This window comes from Ranitomeya variabilis, chromosome 2 (genome assembly GCF_051348905.1).
Source record: "Ranitomeya variabilis isolate aRanVar5 chromosome 2, aRanVar5.hap1, whole genome shotgun sequence".
Lineage (NCBI taxonomy): Eukaryota > Metazoa > Chordata > Amphibia > Anura > Dendrobatidae > Ranitomeya > Ranitomeya variabilis.
The window spans coordinates 151,471,018-151,491,469 of record NC_135233.1 but is presented as its reverse complement, the minus strand read 5'-3'; the positions used below and the strand labels follow the sequence as shown (position 1 = coordinate 151,491,469).

Genomic DNA, 20,452 nt, shown 5'->3' with positions numbered 1-20,452 from the left:
TCTGATGTCTCTCACGTCCCCCGGCGTCCACAGGGTTAAAACTGCTGTCGGCAGGAGCGCTGCTAATGCCTCGCTGCCGAGAGCTTTCCTGCACTGCCACTGACTGTGTCAGCGCTGGCCGTAAAGCACCGGCCATAAAGCAGAGCACAGCGGTGACGTCACCGCTGTTACTGCCGGCGCTGACACATTCAGTGCAGGGAAGCTCTCGGCAGCAGCGCGTGTATTAGCAACGCTCTTGCCGAAAGCAGTTTTAACCCTGTGGACGCCGGCGGGGGTCGTGACAGACATCAGAATGTGAGTATGTAGTGTTTTTTTTAAACTTTTACAATGGTAACCAGGGTAAATATCGGGTTACTAAGCGCGGCCCTGCACTTAGTAACCCGATGTTTACCCTGGTTACCCGGGTGCTGCAGGGGGACTTCGGCATCGTTGAAGACAGTTTCAATGATGCCGAAGTCGTTCCCCTGATCGTTGGTCGCTGGAGAGAGCTGTCTGTGTGACAGCTCCCCAGCGACCACACAACGACTTACCAACGATCACGGCCAGGTCGTATCACTGGGCGTGATCGTTGGTAAGTCGTTTAGTGTAACGGTACCTTTAGTCTCAGTCTGTGAATAATAATTCAAGGATTCAAGTGATACAGGGAGGTGCTGTACCTGCATAGTCACTCAGTGTGACTGTGAACTGATCTGCGATATACTGCAGTAACGGAACCTTAATAACAGGAAAAATCTCCATAATCCCGGAATTAAAACACAGCTGGCTACCTCACAAAGCATGTGTGTCGTAAAAAGATGCATTTTCTTTTTTTTGCACACATTCTTGTCATCATAGTCCAATAATCCACTGTTGGTTGCAACTGGTTACAATCCGTTTTCCCCTCGTCGGTTGTACATTAATAAGGCTGTTTCCATTAAAGAACACAAAACGTGTTCAATGCAGTCCTAGGAGCACTTACAGTGTTATACACATCAGTTCTGACCAAGTAGAGACTTTTCAATATTGTGATCTGTGACCAATTTATTTGATGAGAATCAACTTTTTTGGGGAAAATTCAGAAAAAATGGTGATAAAACCAACTCTAATTGGAAGTATATGAGTAGGTTTTGTATCTTAGTATTTTACACACAATTATCTATATTGTTTTTTTTTTTAAAACTGGACAACCTCTTTACCTTAGAATAAGATATAGTAACTAACATTGGTTAAACATGCCAAGTTTAGATGTGGCCTAATTTCTGCTAATTATTTTATCTCTGAATTTCAATTGGATTTATAAAAGATGTAAATAAGCAAGTGCAGCAGTTATAAGGCGGCACAAAAAGAACTGTATCTAACATGACTAGTGAGTTGCAGCAAATATATCATGGCACATTTGCCGGTTTGAAAAGTGTGGCCCAGTGTGCACATTTTCTATAAATTATAAAGTCAAGCATCTAAGGCTAATTTGGTGTTTGCAGACTACATATGGCCTGATTTGTACAGATAAAAGAATAGCTAAATGCTTGTAAAGTTTGACATTGCATATGTCTGCCATAAAAAAAAATCTGTTTGTTTCCTCTTTTTACCTCTATGGGGAAGTCCAGATGACTGGACAATTGTATGTAAAAAGGACATACTTTTGGCATAGGTCTGACCACTAAAGACTATAGATATATGAATTAACATACAGTAGTCATGCTCCATAGACTTGGTATGAGTAGATCCTACAAGACTTTATAACTTTCACGGTTCTAACTAGCCCAGTACGAGGAGCATCTCAGGAAATGTAAAAAAAAAATCAATTTAAAATGTTCAATTTCTTTTCATTTAGGTTATTTTATTAATATATTGCCTGAATTCCACCTTGCAACCAACCATATTTTTGCTTCAGCTTCAGTAAGGAGACAAGGTTTAAAGACAAATTTTTGCAGGGTCAATTTCCTAATGTGTCAAAATGCATACTTTCCAATGAGTAAGAGTTAAAAAAAACAGTCCAAAAGTACTTTTATCCACTCTCGATTTTAATAATGATTTCTTAAAAATCTTTTTCTGTTCTTTATATTCTTCATGAAATAACAATCTAGGGCATCTTTTGTTGTAATTCATTTTTGTGCCTTTTCTGTCATTCCATCTAATCTTTTTAATAATAAATTAACAAATGGGTGTTTTACCAATTGTGGGTGTATCACTACATATTCTGACACTGCCCAATTAGTGATGACCATGTCAGACTGTTAAGAACAAACCCCCAAACCCTATGACAAGGAAAATAGCAATACCCGGTTGATTTATTCATAAATATTCTGAAGGAATAATAGAAGAATGGCATGCCAAAAACATGCTCCAGATTTGTTATTTCATGGTGAACACAAGAATTTGCTAAACCATTCAAGTCGGGAGAGGTGACACGACCTCTTTATCATGTATCCTATAATAAATTGGACTCTTCTCATTGTTAAAAAAGGTTTTAATATCGGGTACAGGAATTCTTACATTAAATCCCAGAAAAATGCAATTTTGTATTTGTTTTTTCATTTTAGGATTTTATCATATCTGCCCTGTGCAGTTTATTTTTTATTTACTACTGTGTACCTACAGCCATATAGGCAAAAGATCCGTTTACGTGGACCGACCGGCACAACACCATCAATAAACTTTTACTGTTTGATGCCTGTTTACACAGGGAGATCGAAGTTTACAATGCACTGAGCAATCTATACTAGATCGCTCAGATCACATAGGCTGCCATAGTTCTCAGTAGTGCTAGTCCTGTTTACACAGGACTATGCACCGCCGAGAATGATAACCTTTCAAGTGTCACAAAAGATCCTTTCATCCGATGAATGAGTGTCTAGCTCATGGGTTGATCAGCAGCCTGTTTACATGGCAAGATCATCGTGAAACAAGTGTTTTTTTTAACAACGTTCGTTCATGATTATCTTGCAGTGTAAATAACCCCTTAAGTCTCTGTCTGCCGGAACAAGAATAAAATATATTAGCTGCCAGTATCATTAGAGTTAGAACACATGTATGCTTCACTCATATGTTCAGCCTCATTTTTATTTGCACTTTAAGCTTATTAAAGACAATTGAGATAAAAGGCACAAATATTTGCACGTGCAACTTCTAATCAACACCTACAGCTTCATTTGTAGAAATCATGTGACACTGTATAAGAAATACATTCAACTGTCCAATAGGATAAACCTATTTCTGTTACATAAGGTGCTTTTCTTTATACAATAAAACCATGCATATAGGTCTAAGAATATGTAATGTGGAGAAAATCATATATGTGTGCAAATGTAAAAGAGGCACAATTTGGGGGTCTTGTATTCACATCTACAAAAGAGACCGAATTATGCCCCATTAACTTTCAGTAACTTTGGGAAATTTTCAAAAGTGTGGTGTTGAAATTGACTGATTTGGGGCTGATACTGGTTTAGTTTTTCATTGTTAGATGGTTCTGCAATAGGGCAATGCAATTATATTGCAGACAAATCAAACACAAATGATCAAATTGAGCTTAGATTTTGAAAAACACATAGTGATATCATTAAAAAAGCTACCCTGTATGGAAGGATAGAGCATAACATATTGATCGCTCAGGGTCTACCTTCTGGAACCCCCTGCGATCACCAGAACTCGACTCTTGCATACCAAGAGTCGAGCTCTGCAGATTCCTGTCTTGAAGGAAGTGGCCGTTTCCAGCAGTGCCATAGATAAAGGGAGCGGAAGTCATACATATGCATCTTCACCCCATTAAATATGGGGCTTTGCAGTGCTCGTTTCCGACACTATTGTGGATTTATATAGGTAAACATATTACTTTGCCTTAAATGCCTATGCACACACAATATTATATATCTGCATTATACGAATGCATAATATGGCACCTATAAAATTATATGTGCTTGCATGGTGCAAAGGTTTGCCTCTGATTTCATATAAAAGCCTACAAAAGGTTTTTTCTAATGGCCTGAAGCCTTCTCAGAAAAGGTTTATGGAATACCTATAGTAGTGCTCAAAAGGTTATTTTCCTATTATTACGTTTGTGCAGGAAAATGTAATCCTAAACTGCTGCTTGTGTGCACAGTTCATCTTTTGGTTCATTAGGATAAGTTAGTGCATTTATGGGGTATCATCCCCATTTCGTCTGGTACCAATAGTACTTTAAATGATAGTGCAACTTTGCTTTCATAACAATGTAGTTTCGAGAAAGTAATCAGAGCATGAGTATATTTTTATTTTAGGTGTTAAGACCTCAGGGGAGACCTAGTGTTATTAATTATTGTAATAAGTGTTTTTAGAGTTGGGCCCGGTACAGGAGCTGTCCCCGGAGATTAGTGCCTCTCCCCCAGTGTAAGTAAACAGCATTGGCTTAATACATCATCATTTTTGCTTTGATAATAGTGCAATGAATATGCCACTAGTGGCCTATGTAAGGTGCATAGCTTCAGAGGTTTTTACATTTTTAGCAGGATCCAAGAAAAAATTAAAACGCAAGTGGGAGCATCACAGCTCAAGATCTGGTAATGTAATTAGACTTGGGCTTAAGATCTAAAAAATGATATGTTACATAATAATATTTGTAACAATTAATTGCGACTAATGAGACTATTAACTCCATTCAGAATTGGATTTTTTCTACTTTATTAGTTACCGTTTGAGCAGATCAGAGACAAAGATTGTCCCTGTCTTTATAAGTCACTCTATTGTTGAACAGTGAGCAATGGAAATTGTGGGTAGATGTACTCAAAACTATACCTTTGTGAGCACGATCTGAGAATGTTCGATGTTTAAGCTGATTTAAAAAAAAAAAAGAAAATCGATGAACAGAGCTTCCATAGCTGGTGAAAGCCAGCAGAAGAAGGCAATGCCCAATTATCCCATTTTTGGTTAAACCGAATGTCCTTTACAGAGGACATAATCCGTGAACATTTACAGAATATTGGTGGCCAAGGCCGTATGTGTGGGTGTGTTGGCAACTGTGTGTAGAAGATAGAGCATTAAATATCCTATTTCCATGAATAGCTGTATTATAAGTGGAGAACAGGATTGAAATCAAGGTGTCCTGGTCACCGAACATTTCAGTGTGCTCAAAACAATATATACTATTATACAAGTTACATAAGTAGAGCTCATGTTGTGGCAGATGATGGAATGAAAGTGGTAAATGACAAACTTCTCAGACAAGATACATTCTATTACATAATCCTGATGGATAATAAAATCCACAGTAAATTTATGTATCGTAGTTGACCAAAAACCATTTGGACCATGGGCAACATTTTTTCCATTAAAACATATATAAACTCAATTTGTAAAGAATTGTATGATTTTATAGTTTAGATTTTTTTACCTGTTGATAAACACTTATGTAATCTAAAACCCAAACCAGTTGTCGGCTGCCATATTTCTTTCAGTCCAGTATGACAACAAATAGAAATGAATTGCAAATTCAACAATCTGCTCAGTTTGGTCAAGCCAGTATTCAAGCAGTAAGTCCATTAGTCTATTATTCTCTCCAATTCAAACAAAATAATAAAATTTTAACTAATGTATCCTAAATGAAGGTGAATTTTCTCCTATAACAAATCTGATCATTTGCTTGCCACTATTGTTTTTACTAGTACATATCACATGAGCTGTGCATAGTCCTGAACACAACCACTGATAAGTTACACAATGGTCAAAAGAGTTAAATTATGTTGAATTGTCATAGTTAAGGCCACAAACATCTAGGCTAGCGGTATAGCACAGTATTAAGTAAAGACATAGCATAGGATTTCTTTTAAAAGACTTTTAAAAGTAGTTAGGATCATGGCCATGGTGATCCACTGTCAGCGGTCAAGATTAATGACTTCTAGCCCTTGAGGACTACACAATAATAACAAAAAGTACATTGTACCCATTGCTGTTTAGGCACCATGTGTATTCTCATGATTATACTGTTTTTCATGGAAACTTGTTAGTAAAAGGGAGATAAATCATTAAGTAATATAGATGTGGAACCTATATACAAGTAGTACATATAATGGAACTATCAATATCCACAGAAACATTGAGAACTAGATACACTTACATAACTGTAGGTAAGGTGATCTTGTAAATGATATATGTTAATGCTATGTGTTTAAGTAGTAAGAACTTGCATGTGTGAACCTATGAAATACACGAAGTGCGGAATGCGTGAGCAGCTGTCCATGCTATCCCAACACTATCCATCTAGGAAATACAAGCTGAAGAAAACAACTTATGCACAGCGTTACATGCAAGAACATCACATAAAGCTTTGATTTTGATGGGTAGAGCCCAATAAAGCAAAGGATCCTTTTCCTTGTGAAGTACAGGAAGCGACTATGAAGACCTGCACCATAAATGATTCAGCATAGATGCACGTCGGAGTGTGTTTACATATGCAGCCGATCTGATACACTGACTATAGTTAGGTAGTATACTGCTGGGAATTTCTTGGCCACAAAAGGCCAATTAATTGAAAAAAATTTAAGTAAGTAGAAAACGCTCTCATACTGTATTTTGCAAACCCGCCTCCTCTCTATTGACATAATAAGCCTGTAAGCATGGTGACGTCGTGGTCGCAGCATTTAAAGGGCTCTGGCTGTCTTCTTCTTGAGCTACAAATTTGTCTTTAGGTGTATGCATCCGATGGGCATCCAACATCTCCAGCAACAAGTCATAGAGGGGTACGACATTTTTGCACTTCATGCTGTACAGATGTTCCATTCCCTTATTGCTGTAAAGGTAAAAGTAACATTATTATTTAGTGAAGAAAATGTCATATTTCACTGACACTGGCTTTATAGCAATGAAATGTAAATCAATGTATTTGTATCTTGAGCTGTATTAAAAAATCTCCAGTTATCATATAAAATACATCCTCTGCTTCCTACTATGAGTCTGTTCACATCAAACTGTACAATAACTGGTCAGTTCCTATCACAGCTACACTATTTTGAGCTTTCATCTCAGCAGTCAGGCTTAGGGCTCTTTCATACAGTTGGGGAAATAATTATTTGATACCTTGCTGTTTTTGTAATTTTGCCCACTGACAAAGACATAAACAGGCTATAATTTTAAGGGTAGGTTAATTTTAACATTGGGAGATAGAATATCAAAAATAAAATCCAGAAAATCACATTGAATAAGTTATATAAATTTATTTGCATTTTGCTGTGAGAAACAAGTATTTGATCCCTCTGGAAAACAAGACTTAATACTTTATGGCAAAACTCTTGTTGGCAAGCACAGCAGTAAGACATTTTTTGCAGTTGATGATGAGGTTTGCAAACGTCAGGAGGAATTTTGGTCCACTCCTCTAAATCATTAATATTTTGAGGATGTCGCTTGTCAACTCGGAGCTTCAACTCCCTACATAAGTTTTCTAAGGGAATAAAATCTGGAGACTGGCTAGGCCACTCCTTTGTTGCCTTGGCTGTATGTTTTGGGTCATTGTCTTGCTGGAAGACCCAGCCACGACCCATTTTTAATGTCCTGACGGAGGGAAGGAGATTGTCTCTCAGGATTTTACGGTACATGGCTCAATCTATTCTCCCATTCATGCGGTGAACTAGTCCTGTGCTCATAGCAGAGACAGAGAAACACTCCCAAAACATAATGTTTCCACCTCCATGCTTGACAGTGGGGATGGTGTTCTTTGGGTCATAGGCAGCATTTCTCTTCCTCCAAACACGACGAGTTGAGTTACTGCCAAAGACCTCAATTTTTTCTCTCATATGACCACAGCACCTGCTCCCAATCACTCACAGAATCATCCAGGTGTTCATTGGCAAACTTCAGAGGGGCCTGCACATGTGCCTTCTTGAGCAGGGGGACCTTGCGGGCACTGCAGGATTTTAAACCTTTGCGGCGCAATGTGTTACTAATAGTTTTCTTGGTGACTGTGGTCCCAGCTGCCTTGAGATCATTAACAATTTTCCACAGTGTAATTTTAGACTGATCTTTCACATTCCTCATGAGCAAGGATACCCCATGATGTGAGATTTTGCATGGTGCCCAAGATCGATGTCAATTGACAGTCATTCTGTATTTCTTCCATTTTCTTACTATTGCACCAACAGTTGTCTCCTTCTCACCCAGAGTCTTACTTATGGTTTTGTAGCCCATTCCAGCTTTGTGCAGGTCTATGATCTTGTCCCTGACGTCCTTATAAAGCTCTTTGGTCTTGCCCATGATGTAGAGGTTAGAGTCTGACTGATTAATTGAGTCTGTTGACAGGAGTCTTTTATAAAGATGGTTATGTAAGACAGCTGTCTTTAATTCAGATAATGAGTTGATTAGGAACGTCTAACTGTTCTGTACGAGCCAGAACTCTTAGTGGTTGGTAGGGGATCAAATACTTATTTTTCACTGCAAAATGCAAATTAATTTATATAATTTATACAATGTAATTTTCTAGATATTATTTCTGATATTCTGTCTCGCAATGTTAAATTTAACCTACCCTTAAAATTATAGACTGTTCATGTCTTTGTCAGTGGGCAAACTTACAAAATCAGTGTCACGGATCCCACCGTGCTGCCACCAATTTGTCAAGTATCCGCTCTCAGCACATGGCTTGGGGTTGCGCCTGCAAGGGTTAATCTATCTCCCCTCTCTTAGTCCAGCATTCAATCTCTATCCTATGCTGTAATGGGAGCATAAATCACACACCGACCCAGGCCACACACCCGCTCATACACGCTGCCACCACTCACCGAATACACGGGCAATGAGTCACGGAAATATTACTACTATTGTATTGTCAATCATAAGGATCAAACAGTTTAAAGCTTTGGATTCTTTAGAACATACAAGGTTCAACTTGTTAAAGTTTTATGCTTTAGTACAAAAAATACAGTGCTTAGAATGAAGAAAAAGGTATAAAAACATAGTAATAAAAAGACACACAAATATGCAAATCAGTGAAAAAAATAAACAGGAGAAAACTTACAGAAATAGCTACCTTTGTAGTCTGCTTTCTGCTCCCTGAGGGAGAAATATGGAATGGAACACATCAGCTTCCCAGGCTGCCCCCACATGTGAACACGATTCTATGTATACAGGCCTAAGTTATAGAGTCACCCTGGAGGTCAAATTTCTAGACCAGCCTCTCAGGTTAATATTTATAATTACTCATTTGTGATTAGACTACGGTCGCTCCCCCAATGAATATATTATTTTCCTCTGAACACTCTTTGCCTAAAGGTTCTCACAGATAGTGTCTCACAGTTAGGCTGTAATTGACATCTCTCCTTAAAAGAAGGTGTGAAATGTTTCCCCTTCTTCCTGGTTCCCAGCCAGACCCCCTGGCGAGATTGGAGACAGTAGACTGCTTGCTCAGGATACCATATGTTGTGACCCCCTGTGAGACCTGCAGCTTTCAGGACAGATGTTAAATTACTGCTACTCACACATATAAACCTATACATATTTCACTACACACATATATGCCTATACATAGATCACTACAATCAGCAAGGGATCAAATAATTATTTCCCCTACTGTATGCCCGTTTTTACTTATGAGTTCAATCCATGTTTTTCACAAATATAGCTCATACCAAGTCTTTGTTCATTATCTAATATTTTCTTGCAGACCGAGTGGTCCACATAAGATTCTTGAGACATGTCCAATGTTGATTTGAGTGTCGGATAAAAATAGGCAATATAAGTCTCGATAGGAGAAGGTAGAAAAACTTTTTTTTCTCATCTGAGAAAAACTAGCGAACTCAAGCCAAACTTGATTGAAACTGAACTGAAAATCTGATGAAAATCTGAAAATAATTACTCATTAAACTGGGACCATTTTTATTGAATGCGAAAAAAGGAGGACATCTGAATGATCCCCTAGACTACGATGCGATACGATATACTTTATTGATCCTGAGAGAAATTATGATATTACAACAGCATTACAAAATAGCATTTCAAGCATTACAACATTACAATATTACAAACAGCATTACATAAAGTAATTACTAGATGCAGATCTTGCACATGACTAACCACATTATGTAACAAAAAAATTTGGGTGAATGCAGGTACTTAAATCTCTGATCATTGCCATTAGTTCACTAGCCATAGGTAATTATCGTCTTTCACCCTAGGAAATTGTTATATATCCCCATAGCAGTAGGCACAAATAATTTCCTGAATTTCTCCTTCTTGCACCTAAGTAGCATTAGACGACTGCTGAATGTGCACTTCTGCTTCAAGAACAGCTCGTATAGTAGGTGTGTATTATTGTTAATTACAGCCCTACACTTCATCTGAATCCTATCTTCCACTACCTCCTCAAAAGAGTCAAGATGGAGGCCAACAGCCGCGCTTGACTTCTTGATAAGTTTGTTGAGCTTATTAGCGTCAGCTACTCGCACACTACTGCCCCAGCAAATGATAGCAAAAAAGATGGCACTTGCCACAACGGACTGGTAAAACATTTTGAGCATTTTACTGAGCTTCCGTAGAAAGTACAGTCTGCTCATTCCCTTCTTGTAAACCTTCTCCGTATGTATGATACCTCCAATCAAGTTTGCCATCAAGGTGAACCCCAAAATATTTGTAGAGCTCAACCATCTCCACCTCCTGGCTAGCAATGATCGGTAAGTAATCATCCTTTTTCCTTCTATAACTCACCACCATCTCTTTGGTTTTCTTCACATTTAGTTCTAGACAGTTAGTCTGGCTCCAATCCACAAAGTCAGAAACCACCCTTCTATAGTCCTCCTCCCCCTGTCCCTCACAATGCCCCCTACAATCACCGAGTCATCTGAGAATTTTTGGAGGTGACAGAGATCTGATTTATACTGAAAGTCAGCTGTATACAATGTGAAGAGGAATGGCAACAACACTGTACCCTGAGGTGCTCCAACACTGCTCCGTATTCTGCCAGATACCACCTCCCCTATCCTTACAAACTGCGGCCTGTCTGTCAGGTATTCGTCTATCCAGTTCACCATCCCCTCATCTACAGCCATATCAGTCAACTTATTTCATAGTAAGGGAGGCTGTAACGTATTGAAAGCACTTGAGAAGTCAAAGCACATGGTGCGCACTGCAGTTCCATCATTGTCCAAGAATGAATGTACTGTATGTAACAGAGACACTACTGCATCATCCACCCCCAATCTCTGCTGGTATGCAAACTGTAGGGGGTCAGTGTAGGCCCTCACCCTTGGGGACAAGTAAGCAAGTACTTTTCCCTCCAACGACTTCATAGCATGTGACGTTAAGGCCACTGGACGATAGTCGTGTAGGGAAGTTGGAAAAGTGATCTTGGGAACCGGCACCAGGCAGGTGGTCTTCCACAGCATTGGTACTCTCTGTAATTGTAGGCTCTGTTAAACAGGAGCTGGAAGACAGTACATAGTTGGTTTGCACACGCTCTGAGGACACGTGGACTGAGGCCATCAGGCCCAGCTGCTTTGCCAATGACTAGTTTACTAAACTGTTTCCTCACATCACTTGAGGAGATGAGGAGACAGTGAAAGCAGGCAGATTATCCCCCAATGTCAATGCTGCCGATTATTCCCCTGCTCCATCCCCCATTCCTGATGATGCTGCGCATGTGTTGGTGAATTTATTGAAAAACTTGATCATTTCATTAGCCATGGACAGATCCACTTTCCCTCGCTCTGGCCTTGCCTTAAACCCAGTTAACTGCTTCATACCCAACCACACCTCCATGGAATTGTTGTGTGACAATTTATTTTTTAATTTAATTTGGAGCGCCTCAAGGGCATTCTTACTTTTCCCCTTTAAGTCCCTTTGTATCAGTTTCAGTTTCTTTGTATCCTTCATTTTAAATGCCAGTTTTTTCTTGTTTAGTAAGTATTTCAATTCTTTTGTAATCCAAGGCTTGTTATTTGCATAACATCAAATCTTTTTAACTGGTACTACAGTATCAGTACAAAAATTTATATAATCAGTTACTCTCCCGACAATATCATCTACATCATCATGCTCTCCCCTGTTGCATGTCAACGCCCTGTCTGTGAGGTCAAACCAGTCTTGCAGGGCCTCCTCAGCTGCAGGAGACCACCTCCTAATTAGTTTTATAGTCACTGGATGTTTGCTGACAACTGGTTGATAAGATTGAGACAATAGTATGAGGTTGTGGTCAGATTTCTCCAGGGAGGTAGTGCAGACGATGAATAGGCGTCTGTAACATTTGCAAAGAGGAGATCCAATATACTGTTGTCCCTTGTTGCACATTTAACATATTGATAAAACTTTTTAAGAGCCTTTGAGATCATGACTCTGTGAAAATCCCCAGAGATTACGATTAACGAGTTTGGGTGCTTTGTCTGAAGGGGAGCCAACACTCCTGACAACACTTCCCCAGCTGCCTCTTGGCTGGCGGATGGAGGTATATGCATGACTACTGCAATGCAAAGGGAGAATTCTTTAGATAGTAAGGCCTAAGGCCAACTGCTAAGAGTTCAATGTTTTGACTGCAGTGACTTTCTTTAACCCCTTCACCCCCAAGGGTGGTTTGCACGTTAATGACCAGGCCAATTTTTACAATTCTGACCACTGTCTCTTTATGTTTTCTCGTGACATATTGTACTTCATGATAGTGGTAAAATTACTTTGATATTACCTGCGTTTATTTGTGAAAAAAATGGAAATTTAGCGAAAATTTGGAAAATTTTGCAATTTTCCAACTTTGAATTTTTATGCAATTAAATCACAGTGATATGTCACTCAAAATACTTAATAAGTAACATTTCCCACATGTCTACTTTACATCAGCACAATTTTGGAACCAACATTTTTTTTGTTAGGGAGTTATAAGGGTTAAAATTTGACCAGCAATTTCTCATTTTTATAACAACATTTTCTTTTAGGGACCACATCTCATTTGAAGTCATTTTGAGGGGTCTATATGATAGAAAATACCCAAGTGTGACATGATTCTAAAAAACTGCACCCCTCAAGGTGCTCAAAACCACATTCAAGAAGTTTATTAACCCTTCAGGTGTTTCACAGGAATTTTTGGAATGTTTAAATAAAAATGAACATTTAACTTTTTTTCACACAAAATTTACTTCAGCTCCAATCTGTTTTATTTTACCAAGGGTAACAGGAGAAAATGGACCCCAAAAGATATTGTACAATTTGTCCTGAGTACGCCGATACCCCATCTGTGGGGGTAAACCACTGTTTGGGCACATGACAGAGCTCGGAAGCGAAGGAGCGCCATTTGACTTTTCAATGCAAAATTGACTGGAATTGAGATGGGACGCCATGTTGCGTTTGGAGAGCCCCTGATGTGCCTAAACATTGAAACCCCCCACAAGTGACACCATTTTGGAAAGTAGACCCCCTAAGGAACTTATCTAGATGTGTGGGGAGCACTTTGACCCACCAAGTGCTTCACAGAAGTTTATAATGCAGAACCGTAAAAATAAAAAATCATATTTTTTCACAAAAATTATCTTTTCGCCCCCAATTTTTTATTTTCCCAAGGGTAAGAGAAGAAACCCTTTGGGAAAATAAAAAATTGGGGGCAAAAAGATAATTTTAGAACCGTAAAAATAAAAAATCATATTTTTTCACAAAAATTATCTTTTTGCCCCCAATTTTTTATTTTCCCAAGGGTAAGAGAAGAAATTGGACCCCAAACGTTATTGTACAATTTGTCCTGAGTACGCTGATACCCCATATGTGGGGGTAAACCACTGTTTGGGCGCATGGGAGAGCTCGGAAGGGAAGGAGCGCCGTTTGACTTTTCAATGCAAAATTGACAGGAATTGAGATGGGACGCCATGTTGCGTTTGGAGAGCCACTGATGTGCCTAAACATTGAAACCCCCACAAGTGACACCATTTTGGAAAGTAGACCCCCTAAGGAACTTATCTAGAGGTGTCGTGAGCACTTTGACCCACCAAGTGCTTCACAGAAGTTTATAATGCACAATCGTAAAAATAAAAAATCATATTTTTTCACAAAAATTATCTTTTCACCCCCAATTTTTTATTTTCCCAAGGGTAAGAGAAGAAATTGGACCCCAAAAGTTGTACAATTTGTCCTGAGTACGCTGATACCCCATATGTGGGGGTAAACCACTGTTTGGGCGCATGGGAGAGCTCAGAAGGGAAGGAGCACCGATGACTTTTCACTGCAAAATTGACAGGAATTGAGATGGGACGCCATGTTGCGTTTGGAAAGCCACTGATGTGCCTAAACATTGAAACCCCCCCACAAGTGACACCATTTTGGAAAGTAGACCCCATAAGGAACTTATCTAGAGGTGTGGTGAGCACTTTGACCCACCAAGTGCTTCACAGAAGTTTATAATGCAGAGCCGTAGAAATAAAACAAAAATTTTTTCCCACAAAAATTATTTTTTATCCCCCAGTTTTGTATTTCCCCGAGGGTAACAGGAGAAATTGGACCCCAAAAGTTGTTGTCCAATTTGTCCTGAGTACGCTGATACCCCATATGTGGGGGGGAACCACCGTTTGGGCACATGGGAGGGCTCGGAATGGATGGAGCGCCAATTGGAATGCAGACTTAGATGGAGTGGTCTGCAGGCGTCACATTGCGTTTGCAGAGCCCCTAATGTACCTAAACAGTAAAAAACCCCTACAAGTGACACCATTTTGGAAAGTAGACCCCCTAAGGAACTCATCTAGATGTGTTGTGAGAGCTTTGAACCCCCAAGTGTTTCACTACAGTTTATAACACAGAGCCGTGCAAATAAAAAATATTTTTTTTTCCACAAAAATTATTTTTTAGCCCCCAGTTTTGTATTTTTCCAAGGGTACCAGGAGAAATTGGACCCTAAATATTGATGTCCAATTTGTCCTGAGTACGCTGATACCTGATATGTGGGGGGGAACCACCGTTTGAGCGCATGGCAGAGCTCGGAAGGGAAGAAGCATCATTTGGAATGCAGACTTAGATGGATTGGTCTGCAGGCATCACATTGCGTTTGCAGAGCCCCTAATGTACCTAAACAGTAGAAACCCCCCACAAGTGACCCAATATTGGAAACTAGACCCCCCAAGGAACTTATCTAGTTGTGTTGTGAGAACTTTGAACCCCAAAGTGTTTCACTACAGTTTATAACGCAGAGCCGTGAAAATAAAAAAAAACAATTTCCCCCAAAAATTATTTTTTAGCCCCCAGTTTTGTATTTTCCCAAGGGTAACAGGAGAAATTGGACCCCAAAATTTGTTGTCCAATTTGTCTTGAGTACGCTGATACCACATATGTGGGGGGGAACCACCGTTTGGGCACATGGGAGGGCTCGGAAGGGAAGGAGCGCCATTTGGAATGCAGACTTAGATGGAATGGTCTGCAGGCGTCACATTGCATTTGCAGAGCCCCTAATGTACCTAAACAGTAGAAACCCCCCACAAGTGACACCATTTTGGAAAGTAGACCCCCTACGGAACTCATCTAGATGTGTTGTGAGAGCTTTGAAGCCCCAAGTGTTTCACTACAGTTTATAACACAGAGCCATGCAAATAAAAAATATTTTTTTTTCCACAAAAATTATTTTTTAGCCCCCAGTTTTGTATTTTCCCAAGGGTAACTGGAGAAATTCGACCCCAAAAGTTGTTCTCCAATATGTTCCGAGTACGCTGATACCCCATATGTTGGGGTAAACCCCTGTTTGGGCGCACGGGAGAGCTCGGAAGGGAAGGAGCACTGTTTTACTTTTTCAACGCAGAATTGGCTGGAATTGAGACGGGTGCCATGTCGCGTTTGGAGATCCCCTGATGTGCCTAAACAGTGGAAACCCCCCAATTATAACTGAAACCCTAATCCAAACACACCCCTAACCCTAATCCCAACGGTAACCCTAACCACACCTCTAACCCAGACACACCCCTAACCCGAATCCCAACCCTATTCCCAACCGTAAATGTAATCCAAACCCTAACCCTAACTTTAGCCCCAACCCTAACCCTAACTTTAGCCCCAACCCTAACTGTAGCCTTAACCCTAGCCCCAACCCTAGCCCCAACCCTAACCCTAACCCTAGCCCAAACCCTAACCCTAGCCCTAACCCTAGCCCTAACACTAACCCTAACCCTAACCCTAGCCCTAACCCTAATGGGAAAATGGAAATAAATACATTTTTTAAATTTTTTTAATTTTTCCCTAACTAAGCGGGTGATGAAGGGGGGTTTGATTTTCTTTTATAGTGGGTTTTTTAGCGGATTTTTATGATTGGCAGCTGTCACACACTGAAAGACGCTTTTTATTGCAAAAAATATTTTTTGCGTTACCACATTTTGAGAGCTATAATTTTTCCATATTTGAGTCCACAGAGTCATGTGAGGTCTTGTTTTTTGCGGGACGAGTTGACGTTTTTATTGGTAACATGTTTGGGCACAGGAGATTTTTTGATCGCTTTTTATTCCGATTTTTGTGAGGCAGAATGACCAAAAACCAGCTATTCATGAATTTCTTTTGGGGGAGGCGTTTATACCGTTCCGCGTTTGGTAAAATTGATAAAGCAGTTTTATTCTTCGGGTCAGTGCGATTACAGCGATACCTCATTTATATCATTTTTTAATGTTTTGGCGCTTTTATACGATAAAAACTATTTTATAGAAAAAATAATTATTTTGTCATCGCTTTATTCTGAGGACTATAACTTTTATATTTTTTCGCTGATGATGCTGCATGGCGGCTCGTTTTTTGCGGGACAAGATGACATTTTTAGCGGTACCATGGTTATTTATATCTGTCTTTTTGATCGCGTGTTATTCCACTTTTTGTTTGGTGGTATGAGAATAAAGCGTTGTTTTTCACCTCGTTTTTTTTTTTTTTTTACGGTGTTCACTGAAGGGGTTAACTAGTGATATAGTTTTATAGGTGGGGTCGTTATGGACACGGCGATACTAAATATGTGTACTTTTATTGTGTGATTTTTTTTTTATTTAGATAAAGAAATGTATTTATGGGAATAATTTTTTTTTTTTTCTTTATTTAGGAATTTTTTTTCCTTTTTTTTTACACATGTGGACATTTTTTTTTAAACTTTTTTACTTTGTCCCAGGGGGGGACATCACAGATCGGTGATCTGACAGTTTGCACAGCGCTCTGTCAGATCACCGATCTCAGTTCCAGCGCAGCAGGCTTACCTGAGCCTGGTCTGCACCCGGAAGTGATCCCTGCAGGACCCGGATGCAGCCCCGCGGCCATTTTGGATCTGGGGCCTGCAGGGATAGGAGGTAAGAGACCCTCGCAGCAACGCGATCACATCGCGTTGCTCCGGGGTTCTCAGGGAAGCCCGCAGGGAGCCCTGTTATGGTTCTCAATGGCAAGAGAACATAGCCCAGCATACATATGAACTAGCTCTTGGAAGGATGGAAACTTAAACTGACCATGAACTAAACCTGCCGCACAACTAACAGTAGCCGGGTAGCGTAGCCTGCGTTTTATCCCTAGACGCTCAGCGCCAGCCGGAGGACTAACTAATCCTGGCAGAGGAAAATACAGTCCTGGCTCACCTCTAGAGAAATTTCCCCGAAAGGCAGACAGAGGCCCCCACATATATTGGCGGTGATTTTAGATGAAAATGACAAACGTAGTATGAAAATAGGTTTAGCAAAATCGACGTCCGCTTACTAGATAGCAGGAAGACAGAAAGGGCACTTTCATGGTCAGCTGAAAACCCTATCAAAATACCATCCTGAAATTACTTTAAGACTCTAGTATTAACTCATAACATCAGAGTGGCAATTTCAGATCACAAGAGCTTTCCAGACACAGAAACGAAACTGCAGCTGTGAACTGGAACAAAATGCAAAAAACAAACAAGGACAAAAGTCCGACTTAGCTGGGAGTTGTCTAGAAGCAGGAACATGCACAGAAAGGCTTCTGATTACAATGTTGACCGGCATGGAAGTGACAGAGGAGCAAGGTTAAATAGCGACTCCCACATCCTGATGGGAACAGGTGAACAGAGGGGATGATGCACACAAGTTCAATTCCACCAGTGGCCACCGGGGGAGCCCAAAATCCAATTTCACAACAGTACCCCCCCCTCAAGGAGGGGGCACCGAACCCTCACCAGAACCACCAGGGCGATCAGGATGAGCCCTATGAAAGGCACGGACCAGATCGGAGGCATGAACATCAGAGGCAGTCACCCAAGAATTATCCTCCTGACCGTATCCCTTCCATTTGACCAGATACTGGAGTTTCCGTCTGGAAACACGAGAGTCCAAGATTTTTTCCACAACGTACTCCAACTCGCCCTCAACCAACACCGGAGCAGGAGGCTCAACGGAAGGCACAACCGGTACCTCATACCTGCGCAATAATGACCGATGAAAAACATTATGAATAGAAAAAGATGCAGGGAGGTCCAAACGGAAGGACACAGGGTTAAGAATCTCCAATATCTTGTACGGGCCGATGAACCAAGGCTTAAACTTAGGAGAAGAAACCCTCATAGGGACAAAACGAGAAGACAACCACACCAAGTCCCCGACACAAAGCCGAGGACCAACCCGACGCCGGCGGTTGGCAAAAAGCTGAGTCTTCTCCTGGGACAACTTCAAATTGTCCACTACCTGCCCCCAAATCTGATGCAACCTCTCCACCACAGCATCCACTCCAGGACAATCCGAAGATTCCACCTGACCGGAGGAAAATCGAGGATGAAACCCCGAATTACAGAAAAAAGGAGACACCAAGGTGGCAGAGCTGGCCCGATTATTGAGGGCAAACTCCGCTAAAGGCAAAAAAGCAACCCAATCATCCTGATCTGCAGACACAAAACACCTCAAATATGTCTCCAAAGTCTGATTCGTCCGCTCGGTCTGGCCATTAGTCTGAGGGTGGAAAGCAGACGAGAAAGACAAATCTATGCCCATCCTAGCACAGAATGCCCGCCAAAATCTAGACACGAATTGGGTTCCTCTGTCAGAAATGATATTCTCCGGAATACCATGCAAACGAACCACATTTTGAAAAAACAGAGGAACCAACTCGGAAGAAGAAGGCAACTTAGGCAGGGGAACCAAATGGACCATCTTAGAGAAACGGTCACACACCACCCAGATGACAGACATCTTCTGAGAAACAGGAAGATCCGAAATAAAATCCATCGAGATGTGCGTCCAAGGCCTCTTCGGGATAGGCAAGGGCAACAACAATCCACTAGCCCGAGAACAACAAGGCTTGGCCCGAGCACAAACGCCACAAGACTGCACAAAGCCTCGTACATCTCGTGACAGGGAAGGCCACCAGAAGGACCTTGCCACCAAATCCCTGGTACCAAAGATTCCAGGATGACCTGCCAACGCAGAAGAATGAACCTCAGAAATGACTTTACTGGTCCAATCATCAGGAACAAACAGTCTACCAGGTGGGCAACGATCAGGTCTATCCGCCTGAAACTCCTGCAAGGCCCGCCGCAGGTCTGGAGAAACGGCAGACAATATCACTCCATCCTTAAGGATACCTGTAGGTTCAGAATTACCAGGGGAGTCAGGCTCAAAACTCCTAGAAAGGGCATCCGCCTTAACATTCTTAGAACCCGGTAGGTATGACACCACAAAATTAAACCGAGAGAAAAACAACGACCAGCGCGCCTGTCTAGGATTCAGGCGTCTGGCGGACTCAAGATAAATTAAATTTTTGTGGTCGGTCAATACCACCACCTGATGTCTAGCCCCCTCAAGCCAATGACGCCACTCCTCAAAAGCCCACTTCATGGCCAAAAGCTCCCGATTCCCAATATCATAATTCCGCTCGGCGGGCGAAAATTTACGGGAAAAAAAAGCACAAGGTCTCATCACGGAGCAGTCGGAACTTCTCTGCGACAAAACCGCCCCAGCTCCGATTTCAGAAGCGTCGACCTCAACCTGAAAAGGAAGAGCAACATCAGGCTGACGCAACACAGGGGCGGAAGAAAAGCGGCGCTTAAGCTCCCGAAAGGCCTCCACAGCAGCAGGGGACCAATCAGCAACATCAGCACCCTTCTTAGTCAAATCAGTCAATGGTTTTACAACATCAGAAAAACCAGCAATAAATCGACGATAAAAGTTAGCAAAGCCCAAAAATTTCTGAAGACTCTTAAGAGAAGAGGGTTGCGTCCAATCACAAATAGCCTGAACCTTGACAGGATCCATCTCGATGGAAGAGGGGGAAAAAATGTATCCCAAGAAGGAAATCTTTTGAACCCCAAAAACGCACTTAGAACCCTTCACACACAAGGAATTAGACCGCAAAACCTGAAAAACCCTCCTGACCTGCTGGACATGAGAGTCCCAGTCATCCGAAAAAATCAGAATATCATCCAGATACACAATCATAAATTTATCCAAATAATCACGGAAAATGTCATGCATAAAGGACTGAAAGACTGAAGGGGCATTTGAAAGGCCAAAAGGCATCACCAAATACTCAAAGTGGCCCTCGGGCGTATTAAATGCGGTTTTCCACTCATCCCCCTGCTTAATTCGCACCAAAT

The 20,452-nt window shown here is 40.9% G+C and overlaps 1 protein-coding gene across 1 annotated transcript in view; it reads right to left on the bottom strand.

The window, feature by feature from the left end:
• Window positions 1-458: 458 nt before the first annotated feature.
• Window positions 459-20,452, bottom strand: part of ESR1 (estrogen receptor 1) — a 499,107-nt gene continuing 479,113 nt past the window's right edge. The window contains exon 9 of the mRNA XM_077283086.1: window positions 459-6,739. Within this exon, the coding sequence (XP_077139201.1) occupies window positions 6,511-6,739 (229 nt within the window). The 3' untranslated portion in view covers window positions 459-6,510. The remainder of the gene's footprint in view (window positions 6,740-20,452) is intronic.